The following is a 15,745-nucleotide window of genomic DNA, read 5'->3' as shown; positions in this document are numbered from 1 at the left end:
CAATGGCGGTGATTGTTGGATGAAAATGAATAATCAAAATTTCAAAAAAAATTGGTGGAAAATTTTCCCACTTTTGCCCGGGATTTCAATCGTTGGGTACGGGGGATTTTGGTCATAGTCTGGTTTTCTTATTTGCCTAGCCAGGTAGTTTTAGAGAAGGAGATGTGTCAATTATGAGATTCATTAAACATAACCACGATTCCTAAAATAGTTTAAACACTTTAATAAATCATTATCTTCATTTTCTTTTTAATAATAAAGAGCCTTTACCAATTGTTAGTTAAAAAAGACAAAGAAAGGATTTTTTTTAAAAAAAATTAGTTTATTTGCTGTTATTTTAATATAATTTAATTAATGGTTAAGAATAAATCTTAAAATTGACTTATTTTAAAAGTTTTTAATAAAAAAAAAAATTTTAAAATTCAATATTAACCATTAATTAAAGCACAACCTAATAAAAAAAAAATCCTTGATTCCTGATTTAAGATAATATTAAAAAGTAGTCGTACATAACACAATCAAGAGTCAAGATTCAAGACTGCATTAATTGAACCAAACCAAGCACGGCGCACGGCGCGCCGCTAAGCACCATTACAAAGCCGATCGTTAAAGCTTTGAACGCTTCCTGATTACGCCACGTCATCATCAGCGCAAAGCAATTGTAGGTCCAATCTGACGTGTGAAGATCTTACCGAGATACTTAAACTACAGCTCCGCTATCGCTGTTATACACGTCGGCCAATCCCGTCCACCAACACGGGCTAACCGTAGTTGGTTACGAAAGCGAACTCTGGTTAAAAATAAATCATCGAAAAATCGAAAACGACAAACAAAAGCCGCGTATTAAACCCGCGTCGTCAATAAGTCTAGGAGAGGCCTCCGCCTAACAAAACCAAGCCAAAGCAACGAGTCTTTCACCATTTCTTTGACACAGAGAAGGCGACGTCGAAAGGTAGAGTCCGAGGTAGAAGATTGTCTTACCAGAATGGCCGTGTCCACGTGTCCTAAGGTTTTCCCCTCCTTCGAGTGCCGCTCCGAGTCCGACTTCTCCGGCGCGCCGAAGGTTGGAGGGGACGGGAGGCAGAGCCGCAGCCGATTCTCTGAGCGGCTCAAGTCGGCGCGCGGAACGGCGTCGTTCCAGGGCGGCCTCTCCTCGCTGATCTTCCGCTTCCCGCCGAACTTCGTGCGCCAGCTTAGCACGAAGGCACGCCGGAATTGCAGCAACATCGGCGTGGCGCAGATCGTCGCGGCGTCGTGGTCCAACAACCCCGCGTCGGTTCCGGCGGCGGCTGCATCAGCAGCCGCCGCCGCCGCCACAGCCGCTACCGAACCGATCTTACCATCGGTCGTGGATGACGTGGCGTTGGTGGACAAGAAAGTGGATCTCGACGTGAATGTGGCTGTAGACCTTGAGCTTGAGGGTTTAACCAATTCCAAGCGCTCGGTTTTTAGCTCCGATGGGAGCCTCGCTATTCATGCTGGTAACGAAACCCTCATCACGTTTTCTATTTTTGTTTGTTTGTTTGTAGTTTATTGTTTGATTCTTGTGTTTAGCTTTGCATTCTGGTGGGGTTGTGTAGGTGAGAGATCTGGACGCGGTATAGTGACTGATGCGATTACCACACCGGTGGTTAATACTTCTGCCTACTTCTTTGACAAAACTGCTCATCTCATTGATTTCAAGGTGAGCAAATTGCGATTTCTTTTTGTACAGTTTCAATATTTTCAGCATCATTTATTTGTAAAAAACTTTCTAAAAACCCTGTTTAGAATGTAATTTTTTTAATGGGTTTTCTTTCTTGGATTGGGTTAATGCGTCTATGATCTTGTGGGGCGTAGGAGAAGCGCAGGGCTAGTTTTGAATATGGGCGCTACGGAAATCCTACAACGGTGGTTGCAGAGGAGAAGATAAGGCATGTCTTTTTTCCTGCTGCCTAATTGTCTTTATGATGTGCGTCTGTTGTGATTGAGCGTTTTGTGAGGTTGAGTTTTGCGCTTGTTGTTCCTGTATGCAGTGCGCTTGAGGGGGCTGAATCGACCCTGATAATGGCATCTGGAATGTGCGCTAGCACAGTCTTGTTGATGGCACTGGTTCCCGCTGGTGGGCATCTTGTGACGACGACGGATTGCTATAGGAAGACTAGGATATTCATTGAGACCATTCTTCCCAGAATGGGGATCACGGTATAGGTTCTGCACCTTTTGCTTTATCATTTGTTGCATGCTGTTGGTAATGTGTTTTGGGTCATGTTCTCAATCTATTGGCGTTTTTAAATGAGAAAGATCTCAATAATTGTGCCCTTGTTTTGGAAGTACTTTGTTCCCTAGAAGAGTGTAATATATTGGGGGGCATTGGGTATTTTGGTGCTGCCTTTTAAATTCAACGAGTGTTTTGTTGTGGAAACACCTCTTTCTTCCATATTTGGGACCTTAGCTCTGTGGAGCGATAACTTACTGCTAATTATAATGCTCACCCTATGCAGGCAAGCGTCATTGACCCAGCAGATGTAGGAGCCTTGGAATCTACTCTGAATGAGAACAAAGTCAGTAATCAAGATAGTGGTTAGCTTGTTATCTTTAAGTTCTTTATTGACTACTTACTTTGGTGAATGATTGGTAATCCTTAGTTGGGTGGCATTGTACTTTCATGCAGGTTTCTCTTTTCTTCACAGAGTCTCCTACCAATCCATTCCTAAGATGTGTTGACATCAAGCGGGTTTCAGAGCTTTGCCACAGGAAAGGAGCTTTGGTCTGCATAGACGGTACCTTTGCAACACCTCTCAACCAGAAGGCCCTTGCCCTTGGAGCTGATCTTGTTCTACATTCTGCAACAAAATACCTTGGGGGTCACAATGATGTAAGTTGGCTTTTATTTGCAACTACTTTAGTGAGAAGAATACAAACAATTAGGCTGTCAATGATTATATAGCTAAGCATTAGACAAGCGTTCTTCCTGTTACAGGTCATAGCAGGTTGCATTAGTGGTTCCATGAAGTTGGTCTCAGAAGTTCGTAATTTGCATCATGTTATGGGCGGTGCACTCAACCCAGTAAGTAATTTTTATTAATCAGCATCATGAGGTGACATATGGTTTTGACACTATACTCGTTCACAAGATCTGTGGCTTTTATTATCCATCGCAAATCTCATGCAACTTAAGCTCCAAATTAATGATTTGTACTCCTTTTCCTCCACAGAATGCTGCGTACTTGATCATCCGAGGCATGAAGACACTACATCTTCGTGTACAGCAACAAAATTCAACAGGACTGCGGATGGCCAAAGTTTTAGAGGCACATCCTAAGGTATCACTTGCATTGATATTTGCAACTGCAAAATTACTTGTGGAAAACCAAATCACAACCATTGTGCTGCCACTACTATATGTTTCATATTGAAACACAACAGCATCATTCCTGCACCACCATTTTCCTGCTTGCCTTCTGCTTTGATAACCCTAGTATCATTATAAAAATTTCCAAACCTCACTACCAGGACTAAATTAGAGTACCCTAAAAACCACATGCCATTGCTCAATGGCTGTCATCTGTATACATGCAGTAGTAGCATCATCTACATATCTGACACCCTAGTAAGTTAGTCTCAGACTGGGAAGATGAATTGCCCACATGGTGTGGATGGTTTATAAAGGTGATATGGGTTATAAGTTCCACGTTGATTCCTTACTAGATGAGAGTCGAGACTGAGCCCTATAAGCGATTCTAAAGTGCAAGAATTGCAACTTGACTTGTTCATTTGAAGTGATAGCAAATTTGCCTAGTGCTTTCCCTGAGTCATTAGAACATACTTTGTTACTTAAACTTATTTACGAATTGGTTGCCAATGCCACCAACATCTTGACACCTCCATGTCAGATCACTAACCTTACCTCGTCATTTCAACGGCGATAGTTGCGTGGCTAACTCGTCTCTCATGCCACCACACTATTTTGTATGTGCCTGAGTTATGCTCTCACATATGCATTGATATATGTGTTAGAGAATAAAAGCCATACTCAACATTGTTCTTAATTAGCATCTTTGAAACTTTCTTCTTTGTATATTGATGATGATCATCATCATCACTATATGCTTTATAATATGTATTATTGTGTTGATCATCACAGCATTAGTAATCATTGAAGATGTTATAGGAAACATGCAAAATATTTGGAATTAGTTTTGATCTTGTCTGGTATTTCGATAACTGACATAATTGCATAATTATTATTGGCAGGTGAAGCGTGTATATTATCCTGGCTTACCAAGTCATCCTGAATATGAACTCGCCAAGCGACAGATGACTGGCTTTGGTGGTGTGGTCAGTTTTGAGGTGAGCATAGCTAACTGCTTTAATGTGCTGGCTATCATGAATTTTCTAGTTTGTGTGCTTCCATATAAGGCATGCCTTGTTTGATTATCTATGTTTGTCGCTCAACTATGCAGGTTGATGGAGACCTAGATACCACCATAAAATTCATCGATGCACTCAGAATCCCATATATTGCGCCATCATTTGGTGGCTGTGAGAGCATTGTGGATCAGCCAGCGATTATGTCTTACTGGTATCTCCTCAAGTTCCTTTTCATATAGCTGCCTAAATTTACTCTATTTTTATTTGGAATGGTTATTCTGTCAGCACAGTAGAGATACCTTCCCAATCAAATCAACTGCCCTCTGTCGGTGGGGAAAATACTAAGATGGATGGCTAGGGGGCTTGTCCCTTTACAACATTGGTGTCTGCTGTCTGCTGTCTGCTGTCTGCTGTCTGCACTATGTTGTAGTGAAAGACCTGACTGTTCATCAATGTGGGAATCCACAACGTTTCACGTGGACCCTCACATATTTAATGGTTTTAATCTTTGCGTTAGGGATTTAAAATTGTAGGGGATATTTTCCTGTTTTTAGGACAATGCAACCCCTAAGGGGAAATGGCTGTTGTAGACTGCAGAATGAAAATAATATAGATTTAAAGGAGTTGCCAAATTATGCAGTTCTGCAGACACTTAGACACCAGCACTTGTTGATAAATCTGCCGGTTTTTAAACTAATTGAAGCAATGATAAAGTTGATTTGTTTACTTATTTTTCAATCATTTTGAAACAGGGATCTTCCTCAGCCAGAAAGGCTCAAGTATGGGATTAGGGATAACCTGGTTCGATTTAGCTTTGGAGTTGAAGACTTCGAGGATTTGAAGGCTGATGTTCTTCAAGCTCTGGAATACATATAGGCGCATCATTTGCAGGCCAACGGTCCAGGATCTTATAGGGCGCATAAAACCTACCATGTCCCTTCCTTTTTAATAACTATTAAGAGTTGTTTTTTTTTTTATTTTAATTTCCTACTGTTTAAAGTAGAAAGGACATGTCCACAAGTCTGATTGGACTAAGAAGAAATGGTTTAGCAATAAAATAAACCTCTTGACAGTCCAATTCCAATCAATAACTTAAATGTCATCTAATGTTGTGTTTCCCCACCCCCCGCCCTCCCCCCCCCCCCTATTGTGATGATGCCGATCTGTTTAAAGTAGAAAGGACAAGTCCACAAGTCTGATTGGACTAAGAAGAAATGGTTTAGCAATAAAATAAACCTCTTGACAGTCCAATTAGTTTGTGTAATTGTTAATTTGAGTTGCAGGGAACGATCAAACGGGCACTCAATGGCAATTCAAAGCCTTTACTAGCATATTGTATTATTTACTCCACAGAGCAAAGTTTCTGAAAACTAACATGTTCACAGAAAAGGATGCTGGATGTCTCATGTTCCAAGAGAAGGAAGAGGGAGATGGTCTCAGTTCACATAGCATGATGATATTATTAATGCCCACGTGGGGGAATCAGGATGTTTAATAGATTAGATTTTAAGATTTTTTTTTTTTGATTTGAAAGAAAAAATTATTCCTACTTTAGTATCCCAGCAAAGAAAAGAGAATGACGGAAGATTATAAATTATAATGGAATCTTAAAAAGAGCACCTCGTGACAAATTTCTGAAAAGAAATATGCTGCTACATTATTTTTTTTATTTAAATGCCATGTTCGTGGCCTTCTTTTACAACATGTCAGATACAGTGGAAGGATTTAGAACCCCTATAAATTACGTTAATCAAAGAAAACCTATGATCATAGGATCGTACGTACTCTTTTTTCTGTCCTTAAAACTTTGCCTCTTTTGGGTCACCTGTTGCCGGCATTTTCTGTTTTGTGGGAGAGATCATCACCTCTAAAAGATTGATTAGATCGTTATTCGTTAGCTGCAGGCTGGATTATTGTTTTTATTCACAAAAAAATAATAAAAATAAATTATAATTAAAGAAAAAAAGATTCCTATCATCCAATGAGAGCATCAGCGATGATGTGAGTATGACCTTCTAAAGGCACAAGCAGATGAAAGCAAAATTTGCAAATACTATGCTATCGGTGCTCGGTCTTTTCGTTCTCATCCACTTCCATATATTCCAAAATTCCTTCTCACCCTTTTCGCTTTATGATTCATCTCTTTCTGTTTTTCGCATATATACACAAACACAAGCACCTGTTGGGCACATGACGCGCAGTATTTCTGCTTAGCCAGAAATCAACCACAGCGAGCGAACACCATTGATATTACAGTACAACCTGATCAGTAAGGCGATAATCATGAAGTTCGGGAAGGAGTTCACAACCCACCTAGAGGAGACCCTTCCGGAATGGAGGGACAAATTCCTCTGCTACAAGCCCCTCAAGAAGCTCCTCAAGCGCCACTTTCCCAACCCCACCACCCCAGATATCAATCTTCCTCCTAACATCGATACTGGTGGCCTTGACAAACAGCCCACCTTGCTGGACCTCCAAGAATGGTTCATTCAGATTCTCAAAGAAGAGCTCGACAAGTTCAATGATTTCTACGTTAATAAAGAGGAAGAGTTCGTCATACGCTTTCAGGTTTCTCATTTTGTCTCTTTCTTCTGCTTTTTTTTTTTTTTACTCGGATTTGCAAGTTTTTTGTTTTTAACCGATTAGAATGTTGGATTGTTGAAGTTTGCTTGAAACCCTTTACATTGGAAAGCGAGAAACGTAAATTATGTACTGCTTGATACCGTTTTGGCTAATTCGAATTTGCAAAATCTTAAAGAGAATCTAAAGGTTTTATTATGATAAGCTGGTCAGAAATATATTGATTGTATGGAATCTAAATAGAAGTGAAAGGCATTTGAAAGTGACCTTTGTCATCTTCGTTAGTTGTAGGAGGGGGGGAGATTGGAGAAGTTACTATGTATAGATTAGAGTAACGTAGATGAAGTAGAGAGCTGACTGTTGTGTGATTTATTGAAAATTACCTAATCAAAGCGAAATTTAAATAAGGCGGGTTGTAAAGTATGCCGTGTTTGATATTGTAGATTGTTGAGCACTCCGGATATAATATGCCTGCAGAATGGTGTGTTGGAATATACATTTTGAGATTGATGCCTGTGGTTGGAAGAACCCTAAGTGGAAGAAAAGATGAGAGATGGTTCTTTCAGTTGGTTTTGCCATGTATAAAGAAAATGAGTGAATTATATAGTAATGCATATCAATGTAATTTTAGTTGAGAGTGCAATAACGGCAAGATGATCAATAGATAAGAATATGGGTTGAGTTAGTGGGAGATATATGGTGCCTTTAAATAACAGAAAATATACTTTCTGTGATAGGTGAAGGAGGATTTCAGCAGCTAAATACAAATAGTTGGTATATAAGGCTCTGTTGACCTCAGTTTTGCTAAATCAGTACTGACAGGCTCACTGTTTGAGTAGGCCTCAAAAGCATTATGGAGGTCTTATCGTTTAAGTGATTGGCTGTGTGATAGCTTCAGAACAACCAGTCTTTATTATTATAATTATCCTTTTTGTTTTCTGTTTTCTAATTTATATTGCAAATATTAGCCATCTTAAAGAGCCATATATGGAGCCAGTCTCGTTGAATTCCTTTCTTCCGTTGCTTCTAAGTGCCAAGTAGTTGTTGATTTGGCAGTCCCACTATATATATTGAGTGACTTAATCACGCCATCAAAATATATTTTGTGAAAGCCAATCTAAGTGTCTAGCTAACATATTTATATTGTGGCAGTGGTCTTTAGTTCGAAAGTTTTCCATGCATTCAGTCTTCATGATCGGATAAAAACTTTTTTACCAAATTGAGCTACTCCAGTAGATCATCCATCAAATTTGATTTTATTTGATTTACAGGGGATGGGTACGTATATGATTTTTTGGATTATAAGTAGGACCCTATGAAGAAGTCCTATTGCAGTTATTGATGATAATGGAGCTCAATATATATGCCTTCCAGAATCTTGAGAATAAATGTCCAACTAGAAGCTATGAAGAAGATTTTGATTATCAGGAGTTTAGGTAGTCTTGTTGATGTCTCAAGATTTCTCATTTCTTCCGAATCCGATGAAATAAATGAAAAAAAAAATGATTCCTATGGTTCCACAACCATCTTCCTTGGGAACCATAAAACCTACTGTAGTTACACTAGTCTTAACTTGGAAAATTGGGACTCAAGATGATTTTCAAACATGAGTGCATATATTATGTTCTTGAGTTTAGTCAGACTCCTCATTGTGGTTCCTTTCGTGCACGTTTTTTATATGCCCCAACTTAGAACCACACACATGACTACATATTCCCCACCAATAATTTGATAGAAAATTATGTCACATAGAGTGTGACTCACACATGGCGCTATTGTTTATCATGTTCAAGTTGTATAATGGGCTATGATGGCTTATGGCAATGGTACTACTACTGCTATTTTACTTTTGCTCCAGTTTTGCTCGTTCAATCAGTTGATTTTCTCTTCTAGTGATAAATTGTTAGTCTCATGTGTTGTCAGCACAGACAGTACAGTAGATCTATGTCTGCAATGAAGTTTCTTAGAAGATATTAAATATGACACGAGGATTAAATGCAGCCTTTTGTAATGTGTTGTGAAGTTTTTTATTTTTTTCTTTCTTCCTTTTGGGTAGAATATTTGTTAAGCTGGGTGATGCTTCTTTCTCTTAGTTTAGTTTTTAACGCATGAAGTATCAACTTCTCTTAGTCTAGAATGACAAGGTACCTCCCAAGTATATAGCATGCATTACTCTTTATTGGCTCTTCTTTTTTTTTTTTTTTTTTGCAATTTTTTTGCAATTTTTAACAGGAGCTAAAGGAAAGAATAGACCGAGTCATGGAGAAGAGCAGCAAAGGCGGAGTTTTTACATCAGAGAGTGAATTTAGTGAAGAAACTATGGAGATTCGGAAGGACTTCGTCACCATCCATGGGGAAATGGTTCTTCTGAAAAACTATAGCTCCTTAAATTTTGCAGGTATTCCATCTGCTAGATTTATTTCTCTTCTAAATTTAACTGGGGTTGGTAAGGGCTTGCTCACTATTCAATGGGACATAATGCTACTAAGGAATACTAGCTTTGTGAATTCATCAACTTTTTTTTTCCCTAGTGCCCAATAAGGGTGGTGTAAGTTGTCACTTTCTTAAACCATTTCCATTCTGCTTGTTAGGGTTGGTTAAGATCTTGAAGAAGTATGACAAACGAACTGGCGGACTGTTGCGTCTATCTTTTACACAACTTGCCCTTCGTCAACCTTTCTTTACAACAGAACATGTCACAAGATTAGTCCGTGGATGTGAGGAAAAACTTGAGCTCCTTTTCCCATTAGAAGCGGAAGTCATTGAATCTAATCCTTGTGCACAAGACCAGTCAAAACCACCACCGTGTAATGCAACAAATATCTCACCCGAGACATCATCATCTCTTGGAGAGGAATCTGTGGATCTATACCGTGGCACTCTCGCTGCAATGAAAGCCATAAAAGGCCTTCAGAAAGCAAGCTCCACCTCCAATCCATGGTCGTTGTCATCCCACTTTAGAAACCAGGATGATGAGGGTACAGGTGCAGTAACTGCTGAAAACTCTGCTGCAAACTCTTCAGCCTCCTTGAATAATGGGGAAGAGGGTGATCAAGAGGATTACCATTCTGTGTAAAAGAGTTCGTCTCTGCAGTTGCTATTGTGAATCTTCTTTTGGCTTCTTGTTACAGGTTGGAACTGAATAAGAGGTCTCCTTGCCTCTCTGCACAATAAGTTCCACAACCTAATAAACTGTAATTGGAATGTTCGGGGTAGGCTTGTGTAGAATTGAATTGAAAGCTTTAATTGGAAGATTTCATAATTTTCATTAGTGAACATGTATGTCTTCGCAAATAACACTGATAAATTGTCCGGTGGTTTGACAAATTCAACTAAAAAGCAGTTAGGATCTTGGTCAGTTATTTACTTCAAACAACAATTATAGCCATAATGAGGGTCTAATGCTTCGATATAGATGTACTTTTTCTTCTTTTTTCTCCTAACTCAGAGAAAAACGTTAGTTACATCTGCGCTATTATCTCAAAAGAACTAGTCATTTTGGAGTTTTTTTAGAATTCATTATAAAGCCTAGTTTCACCTATTAACTAGGCAATGTAGGACTTAGTACCCATGACTATCTTTATAAACTACTCACTCTATGTGAGTTTCTGCTCATCTTCCTAATATAAAACCGGAGTGTTACACATAGAGCATGTAGTGTTCTATTATTGGTGCTAATGGAGCATAATACTTTGAACCAACATGGGTGGAAAGCAATTTATCTAGTAAGGATTTAATCTAAGAATTAGCAAGGAAAAACAATTTCTTTTTGGCTTTTTGACGCTAGGAAAATACTAAATTAAGGCAAAGATTTGATAGGATTATGTTAACCATCTAATTCTAATCACTTGTTCTAAAGTATATATGGAAGTTGGGCACTCCGCAATGCTAAACTATTTATTGTTGTTTCAATTTCTATAATTTTTACGTGCTGCATATTTCACTGTCGAGCTCTGCACATTGAAGTCAAATCCATTTCTGTGTATTGACATAAGAGTTCATCACTTTACTTTTTTTCTTATTGTTCTCTCCTTATCTGGCATTTCAATTTCACTCATAAATCAAGAAAATACAACAACAACAACAAAAAAGAGTAAAAACAGAAGGAATTGTTGCCATATATTATTAGAAGGGTTTTCAAAATTAGTGTATAAATGTTGTAACCCAGTGCATACCGATTCATTACAATTGGTGATGGCAAATAACTTCTTAAAGAAAGCGACTCGATAACGCACCGTAGAAGCATTTAATTTCCCATTTTATCTTTCTGTTCTTACATATATGAATAATGATAACCTTCATTCTTCCGTGCTGTATATGTCTATATGTCTTTGCCTTCATCGTTGTCATAGTAAAATGGTAGGGGCACTGACTTGAATGCCCGATACTTGCCAACATTGTTCAAGTGTTCATTCTCCAATCTGATTAATTTAACATCAAATTCTTGTTAGGCATATGATATGAGGAGGATTTGAAGCCCCGGAGTGCCCTGAGCAGCTGAGCTTTTGTGTCTATGCTCAAGGCAGGTCCCTCCAGGTTTTTACGTAAGCATTTGTGAAACAATTTAACAATGCATAAAGAATTTTTAGCAGTATATTTGCATGTGGTATTTTTCTAACAAGGAAACTTGCTTATCACAGGTTTGATAAGCAAGTTCTATTTTTTTTTTTTTTTTTCTTTTTTCTTTTCTGGGAGAATGGCTTCTAAGTTACACAAGTGCATATTATCACACAGATAACATCTAATATTGCTGCACATGTATGCATACGCTCGTGGGTGCTTTAGATCTTGAGTTATACCCAAATTACTAGACTCCCTTGCTAATAACAAATCACTTAGTTGTAGATGTGTGCTAATAACTAGTTGGGGGATTGAGTATAGCATACCTGAAGAAATTCCAAATGCCACGTCGAAGGATCTCCAAGCAGGCAACTATTGCAACCAAGGCCTTTCTATGCAAGAAAGAAGCTTCCCTAAAACCCAAGACTGACTGCATCCAAGCAAGTCTCAGTAGAACGTTCAATACCTGCAGTTGGCATTACCCAAAGTTTTTAGCTAAAAAAGTAGAAGACTTGAACTTGAATATTCCTCCAACAGCTACAATCACCACCCAAATGAAATTGCAAAAGAAATCTAACCATAGTCACTTATATTCTCACCATAGCTGCAAAGTAAACACTTTTGTTCGGAACAAGGAGTTTATCTCTTAGCCAGGGGTTTTTGGAACTCCTTCGCAAAAGACCCCAATCTATGACAATGTCCCAATATGTAGCAGCAATTGTTGCAACACCTGAACTGACTGCAGCTATGATCTTCCAAGTCATCCCCGTTTTCAAATCATAACTTGTCCTCATGGCAACTGCAATAATTATTGAGAAGAACTTCAGCCCATTGAGCCCATGCATTACGTCTTTCTCTTCTAGCAAGCGTCGAAGGCTCTAAAACATTAGACTGTTGTGAGCAAAACTGTTTCCATATGCATTAAAGATGATAGCACTATATATAATTGCTGCCAGAAATGTATGCATCACCATAGTCTACCTGAACGAAACGGGTCCAGTATGGAATGAGTGCTACAATGAAATAGAAACTCTGATAAACATTACTTTCAAGGCACTTGTTTGATCTCTTTTTGAAGTCACCCCAAACATAATAGCAAATATAGAATTCGAAACTTCTGAAGGCCTGCACCTGAAATTATATGACAGTGAAAAAACACGAAAGAATTTATACTTCTTGTCTGTATCTCTAATACATAAAAAAGGTGAGTCAAAGAAAAACTACAAGCAAGGAATTATATGGATATAATATTGCATCAAGAAACAATGTTAATGAAAATGTGGAGAGAAGCACTACTTCAGAGCAGTCACTTTCTATCAAAATCTATTTGCTAATCTATGTGAAAATATTCACCAGGAGCTTTCATGATGAAGAAAGCTAATATTGTCGATCTTGAAGTAATCTACCATGTAGTACAAAGTAACTCAAAAGCATGACAAGTATCAATATGTTGAAACATGATGTCTAACCTGGCTAGTTAGCTGGTCTGCCAAGAAAAAGTCTGGGAGGGTGACCTGCAGGTGGAAAAAGGAGAAGATTAAACTTGTGTTTTTATGTCAGAGGAAGTGAAATTCTCATTCCCACTACCTTGTAAAGAGGAGCACAAAGACATCGAAACACAGATCGGATGAGAAAGAAGCGACTTGAACGGTATACGACATTGAAAGGACAGAACATTGTAAGAAGCACAACCTGCAATGAAGGATCAGTAGTTCATGCTCATCAGGCAAATTTTGTTACAATTTAGATTCTGTACTTAAGCTTACAATAAGTAGGCCCAAAGGGACTAGTTCAGTTAAGCTTCCGAAGTTTTTTGTTCTTGGATCCATCTCCATATCTAAATTTGAGATGACACCAGTCAATGCCAGCAGAGCAAGACATGTACTAAGAAGAAATACTTCTCTGTAACCCAACCCTGTTCCTTGCTTAACGCCGAAAATAAATTGATAATTGACTCTATAACGCCTCCAGAAGTATATGTTTGCAGAGTACATGAGCATATGTAGGACAATGAATCCGAAAAGGCTGCAAAAATGTGCAACAACATTATTATACTGAATAATTTCAGTTTGCAATTTTTATGGAGGAAAATTTTCATTACACATGGATACATAAGAGAAAAGCTTTTACTTCTACACCTGGAACTTACCTGTAAAGAGGAAATATGTTTTCCATATACCGACTACGCCCCTCGCTCTCACTCTTCAGAATACCTCTTGCATGAACAAGCACACCAATAGCTGTTACTAGTGCAAGTGAGCAGCCAGAGAAGAAACCTGCAGGTTTTGAAAATTTCAGAGGATTTATATAGATTGATTTTTGGCGAGCATAGATGATAGCTAATCTGTGTTTTTCATTCAAAACATTTGCTTCTGCTTGCACATCCTACCCAAGGAAAACGTAATTCTATGTCTTTCCCTTCTGGCTGTTGGTCTTAAAATCTTCATTCCTTTTCTGCGATTTCCATTTGCAAAGTGCTTAATGAAGGTAATCTCTACCCTTTCCATGAGTCTACTAATCTGTGGAGGCACAAGATGGACAAGAAGGCAAAGTTTCAGAATAGAATCCATTAGAATATAATTTAAATGATTAAGTCTACCATTTTCTATCGGCTTAAGCTTTTGGACCTTAAGCTGAACTTCCCGAATTATCACTAACCTCATCAGAGTTACCCAGATAAGATTTGTCCACCATCTCCATGTAAGTCTTAGATGCATTCCTTGATGTGATCTGTGCTTATAAAGTTAGTACACTAGGAACAAAAACTTGCAGTTTTAGATTGATGAACTAGAAATAGAAATTTTGGACCTTATCATACTTCTTCATGATCTTTGAAAAAGCCAATAGATTCAAGAAGCTGTTACATTGATTAGCCCTAGGGTCAGTTAAACTCCACAAACAACACAGAAAAGAAAAATCACATTGTTGTTAACCTAATGAGAATTGAAGAACGCTATGTATGTTACCAGTAGCTCTTCAGAAGTAGCAGCTTTCTATTGAATTCAATAAAAGCCTTTGTCATTTGTTCCTCTGCTTTCCTCAGCTCTCTCTTGCTGAATGACAAGTCCGAATTTGAACTCATCATGAGGATGCCTTTCAAAGTAGATACTGGAGTCTCAGGTGTGACATTGATCTTTACATGATCCAATATTTCTAATGAAGCTGGCCTAAAACCCCGGATTTCCACCTTCTTTCCATTGCTATTCCTCCGGTCACCGGCTTTTTCTACTTTGTCTTCTCGTTTTTCATCTTCCAAACGTCCTTCACTGCTCATCTCAACTTCTTGAATCACATCCATATGCGACCTTCCTTCAAATTGAAAACAGAATTGTGAACTTTGAATGAATGTAACCCTTTTCAATACAAAAAAAAATTACTCTCATCCTGTTAGAATATTTTTAAAAAAGAAATCTCCATATCAGGGTTTAGGGTTTATTCCCCTCCTTAATTATTCTATGGTTTACTTGTTCTTGTACTAAACTAAACACAAAGACAGAAAAGAAAGTAAAAAATATATATATGCCAATGTTGCTCAAGAATGGTCCTTTTTCCTCCTTACCAGTTTTTCTAACCAAAGACGAAGGTGAGGAAACCTCATTGGTTGCAAGATTTTTGGCATCGGCTCCATCGAATTCCACCACCGGATTTTCTACCTTAATTCGAAGAGCAATCAAAGCATCCATCTGCTTACTCAACTCCTTTGCCTCCTCCATTACCTCTTCCACCTTCATTTTGTAAAAGTTAATGACCTTATTAAACTCATCATCAAGCCTCCTAAAGAACACAAGCTCGTACTCTCCCCCGACATCCGAGGACATGAGGAACATGGTTTGGTAGTTCCCTTCTGATCCCTCTTGCTCTGCTGCATTTACAAGAATTACTTCATCCTCGTTCGTCTTCGGAGAGCTTCTGTGCCGGCTCGTAAGCCCACTAAATGCTCTGTAAAGGGACACCCTTCTTTTCAGAGGTCCTCGTGAGGTTGATGCCATTGGTGTTGATGCATTTCTGATCCGCTTGAACCGCAAGATATCTTTCAACACTGTTTTGAGAAAGTTGTAGTCCATGTATGCTTCTTGCCATTCCTGCACCATCTGTGACACGAATTCTTTCCCGAACTTCATCTTCTTTCAAAAGTAACTGCTTTTGCAGATTAGTGTATCCTAGTGACCAAGAAGACTTATAATGCATTGACGTTCTTCTTTTTGGATCTTTTATGGTGAATACGCCGAGAAATAAAATACGTAAATATAAA

At 38.5% G+C, this 15,745-nt stretch overlaps 3 protein-coding genes across 3 annotated transcripts; 2 read left to right on the top strand and 1 right to left on the bottom strand.

The window, feature by feature from the left end:
* Positions 1–861: 861 nt before the first annotated feature.
* Positions 862–5,455, top strand: MTO1 (Pyridoxal phosphate (PLP)-dependent transferases superfamily protein). The gene is made up of 11 exons (XM_059594281.2): positions 862–1,481; positions 1,581–1,684; positions 1,840–1,913; positions 2,016–2,184; positions 2,484–2,543; positions 2,654–2,857; positions 2,963–3,049; positions 3,198–3,305; positions 4,237–4,332; positions 4,446–4,564; positions 5,106–5,455. The coding sequence occupies exons 1-11, from the start codon at positions 986–988 to the stop codon at positions 5,227–5,229; spliced, it is 1,641 nt and encodes a 546-aa protein (XP_059450264.1). The 5' UTR covers positions 862–985; the 3' UTR covers positions 5,230–5,455.
* A 939-nt stretch (positions 5,456–6,394) lies between these two features.
* On the top strand, positions 6,395–10,204 carry SPX4 (SPX domain-containing protein 4). The gene is made up of 3 exons (XM_059595588.2): positions 6,395–6,921; positions 9,166–9,331; positions 9,525–10,204. Exons 1-3 carry the CDS (start codon positions 6,637–6,639, stop codon positions 10,007–10,009), a joined length of 936 nt encoding a protein of 311 aa, XP_059451571.2. The 5' UTR covers positions 6,395–6,636; the 3' UTR covers positions 10,010–10,204.
* Positions 10,205–11,035: 831 nt separating this feature from the next.
* On the bottom strand, positions 11,036–15,739 carry LOC132181086 (EXS (ERD1/XPR1/SYG1) family protein). The gene is made up of 13 exons (XM_059594150.2): positions 15,053–15,739; positions 14,460–14,802; positions 14,302–14,350; positions 14,152–14,223; positions 13,883–14,012; positions 13,643–13,769; positions 13,260–13,518; positions 13,081–13,185; positions 12,963–13,007; positions 12,475–12,624; positions 12,093–12,371; positions 11,820–11,959; positions 11,036–11,354 (listed from the first exon to the last, which is right to left on the bottom strand). The coding sequence occupies exons 1-13, from the start codon at positions 15,612–15,614 to the stop codon at positions 11,255–11,257; spliced, it is 2,361 nt and encodes a 786-aa protein (XP_059450133.2). The 5' UTR covers positions 15,615–15,739; the 3' UTR covers positions 11,036–11,254.
* Positions 15,740–15,745: the final 6 nt, after the last annotated feature.

The sequence above is a fragment of the Corylus avellana genome, chromosome 5 (genome assembly GCF_965113065.1).
Source record: "Corylus avellana chromosome 5, dhCorAvel1.hap1.2, whole genome shotgun sequence".
Taxonomy (NCBI): domain Eukaryota; kingdom Viridiplantae; phylum Streptophyta; class Magnoliopsida; order Fagales; family Betulaceae; genus Corylus; species Corylus avellana.
The sequence above is the reverse complement of the archived record's forward strand: the minus strand, read 5'-3'. Positions and strand labels throughout refer to the sequence as shown.

What these genes read in the sequence shown, in the direction of transcription:
- MTO1 (XM_059594281.2), top strand. Translation starts at nt 986, where the DNA reads ATGGCCGTGTCCACGTGTCCTAAGGTTTTCCCCTCCTTCGAGTGCCGC. An exon ending in CTCATCTCATTGATTTCAAG is followed by an intron (nt 1,685 to 1,839) that starts GTGAGCAAATTG and finishes TGTGGGGCGTAG; the next exon opens with GAGAAGCGCAGGGCTAGTTT. An exon ending in GTTGCAGAGGAGAAGATAAG is followed by an intron (nt 1,914 to 2,015) that starts GCATGTCTTTTT and finishes TCCTGTATGCAG; the next exon opens with TGCGCTTGAGGGGGCTGAAT.
- SPX4 (XM_059595588.2), top strand. Translation starts at nt 6,637, where the DNA reads ATGAAGTTCGGGAAGGAGTTCACAACCCACCTAGAGGAGACCCTTCCG. An exon ending in AGTTCGTCATACGCTTTCAG is followed by an intron (nt 6,922 to 9,165) that starts GTTTCTCATTTT and finishes AATTTTTAACAG; the next exon opens with GAGCTAAAGGAAAGAATAGA. An exon ending in TAGCTCCTTAAATTTTGCAG is followed by an intron (nt 9,332 to 9,524) that starts GTATTCCATCTG and finishes TCTGCTTGTTAG; the next exon opens with GGTTGGTTAAGATCTTGAAG.
- LOC132181086 (XM_059594150.2), bottom strand. Translation starts at nt 15,614, where the DNA reads ATGAAGTTCGGGAAAGAATTCGTGTCACAGATGGTGCAGGAATGGCAA. An exon ending in GTCTTTGGTTAGAAAAACTG is followed by an intron (nt 14,803 to 15,052) that starts GTAAGGAGGAAA and finishes TTCAATTTGAAG; the next exon opens with GAAGGTCGCATATGGATGTG. An exon ending in TCATGAAGAAGTATGATAAG is followed by an intron (nt 14,224 to 14,301) that starts GTCCAAAATTTC and finishes TTATAAGCACAG; the next exon opens with ATCACATCAAGGAATGCATC.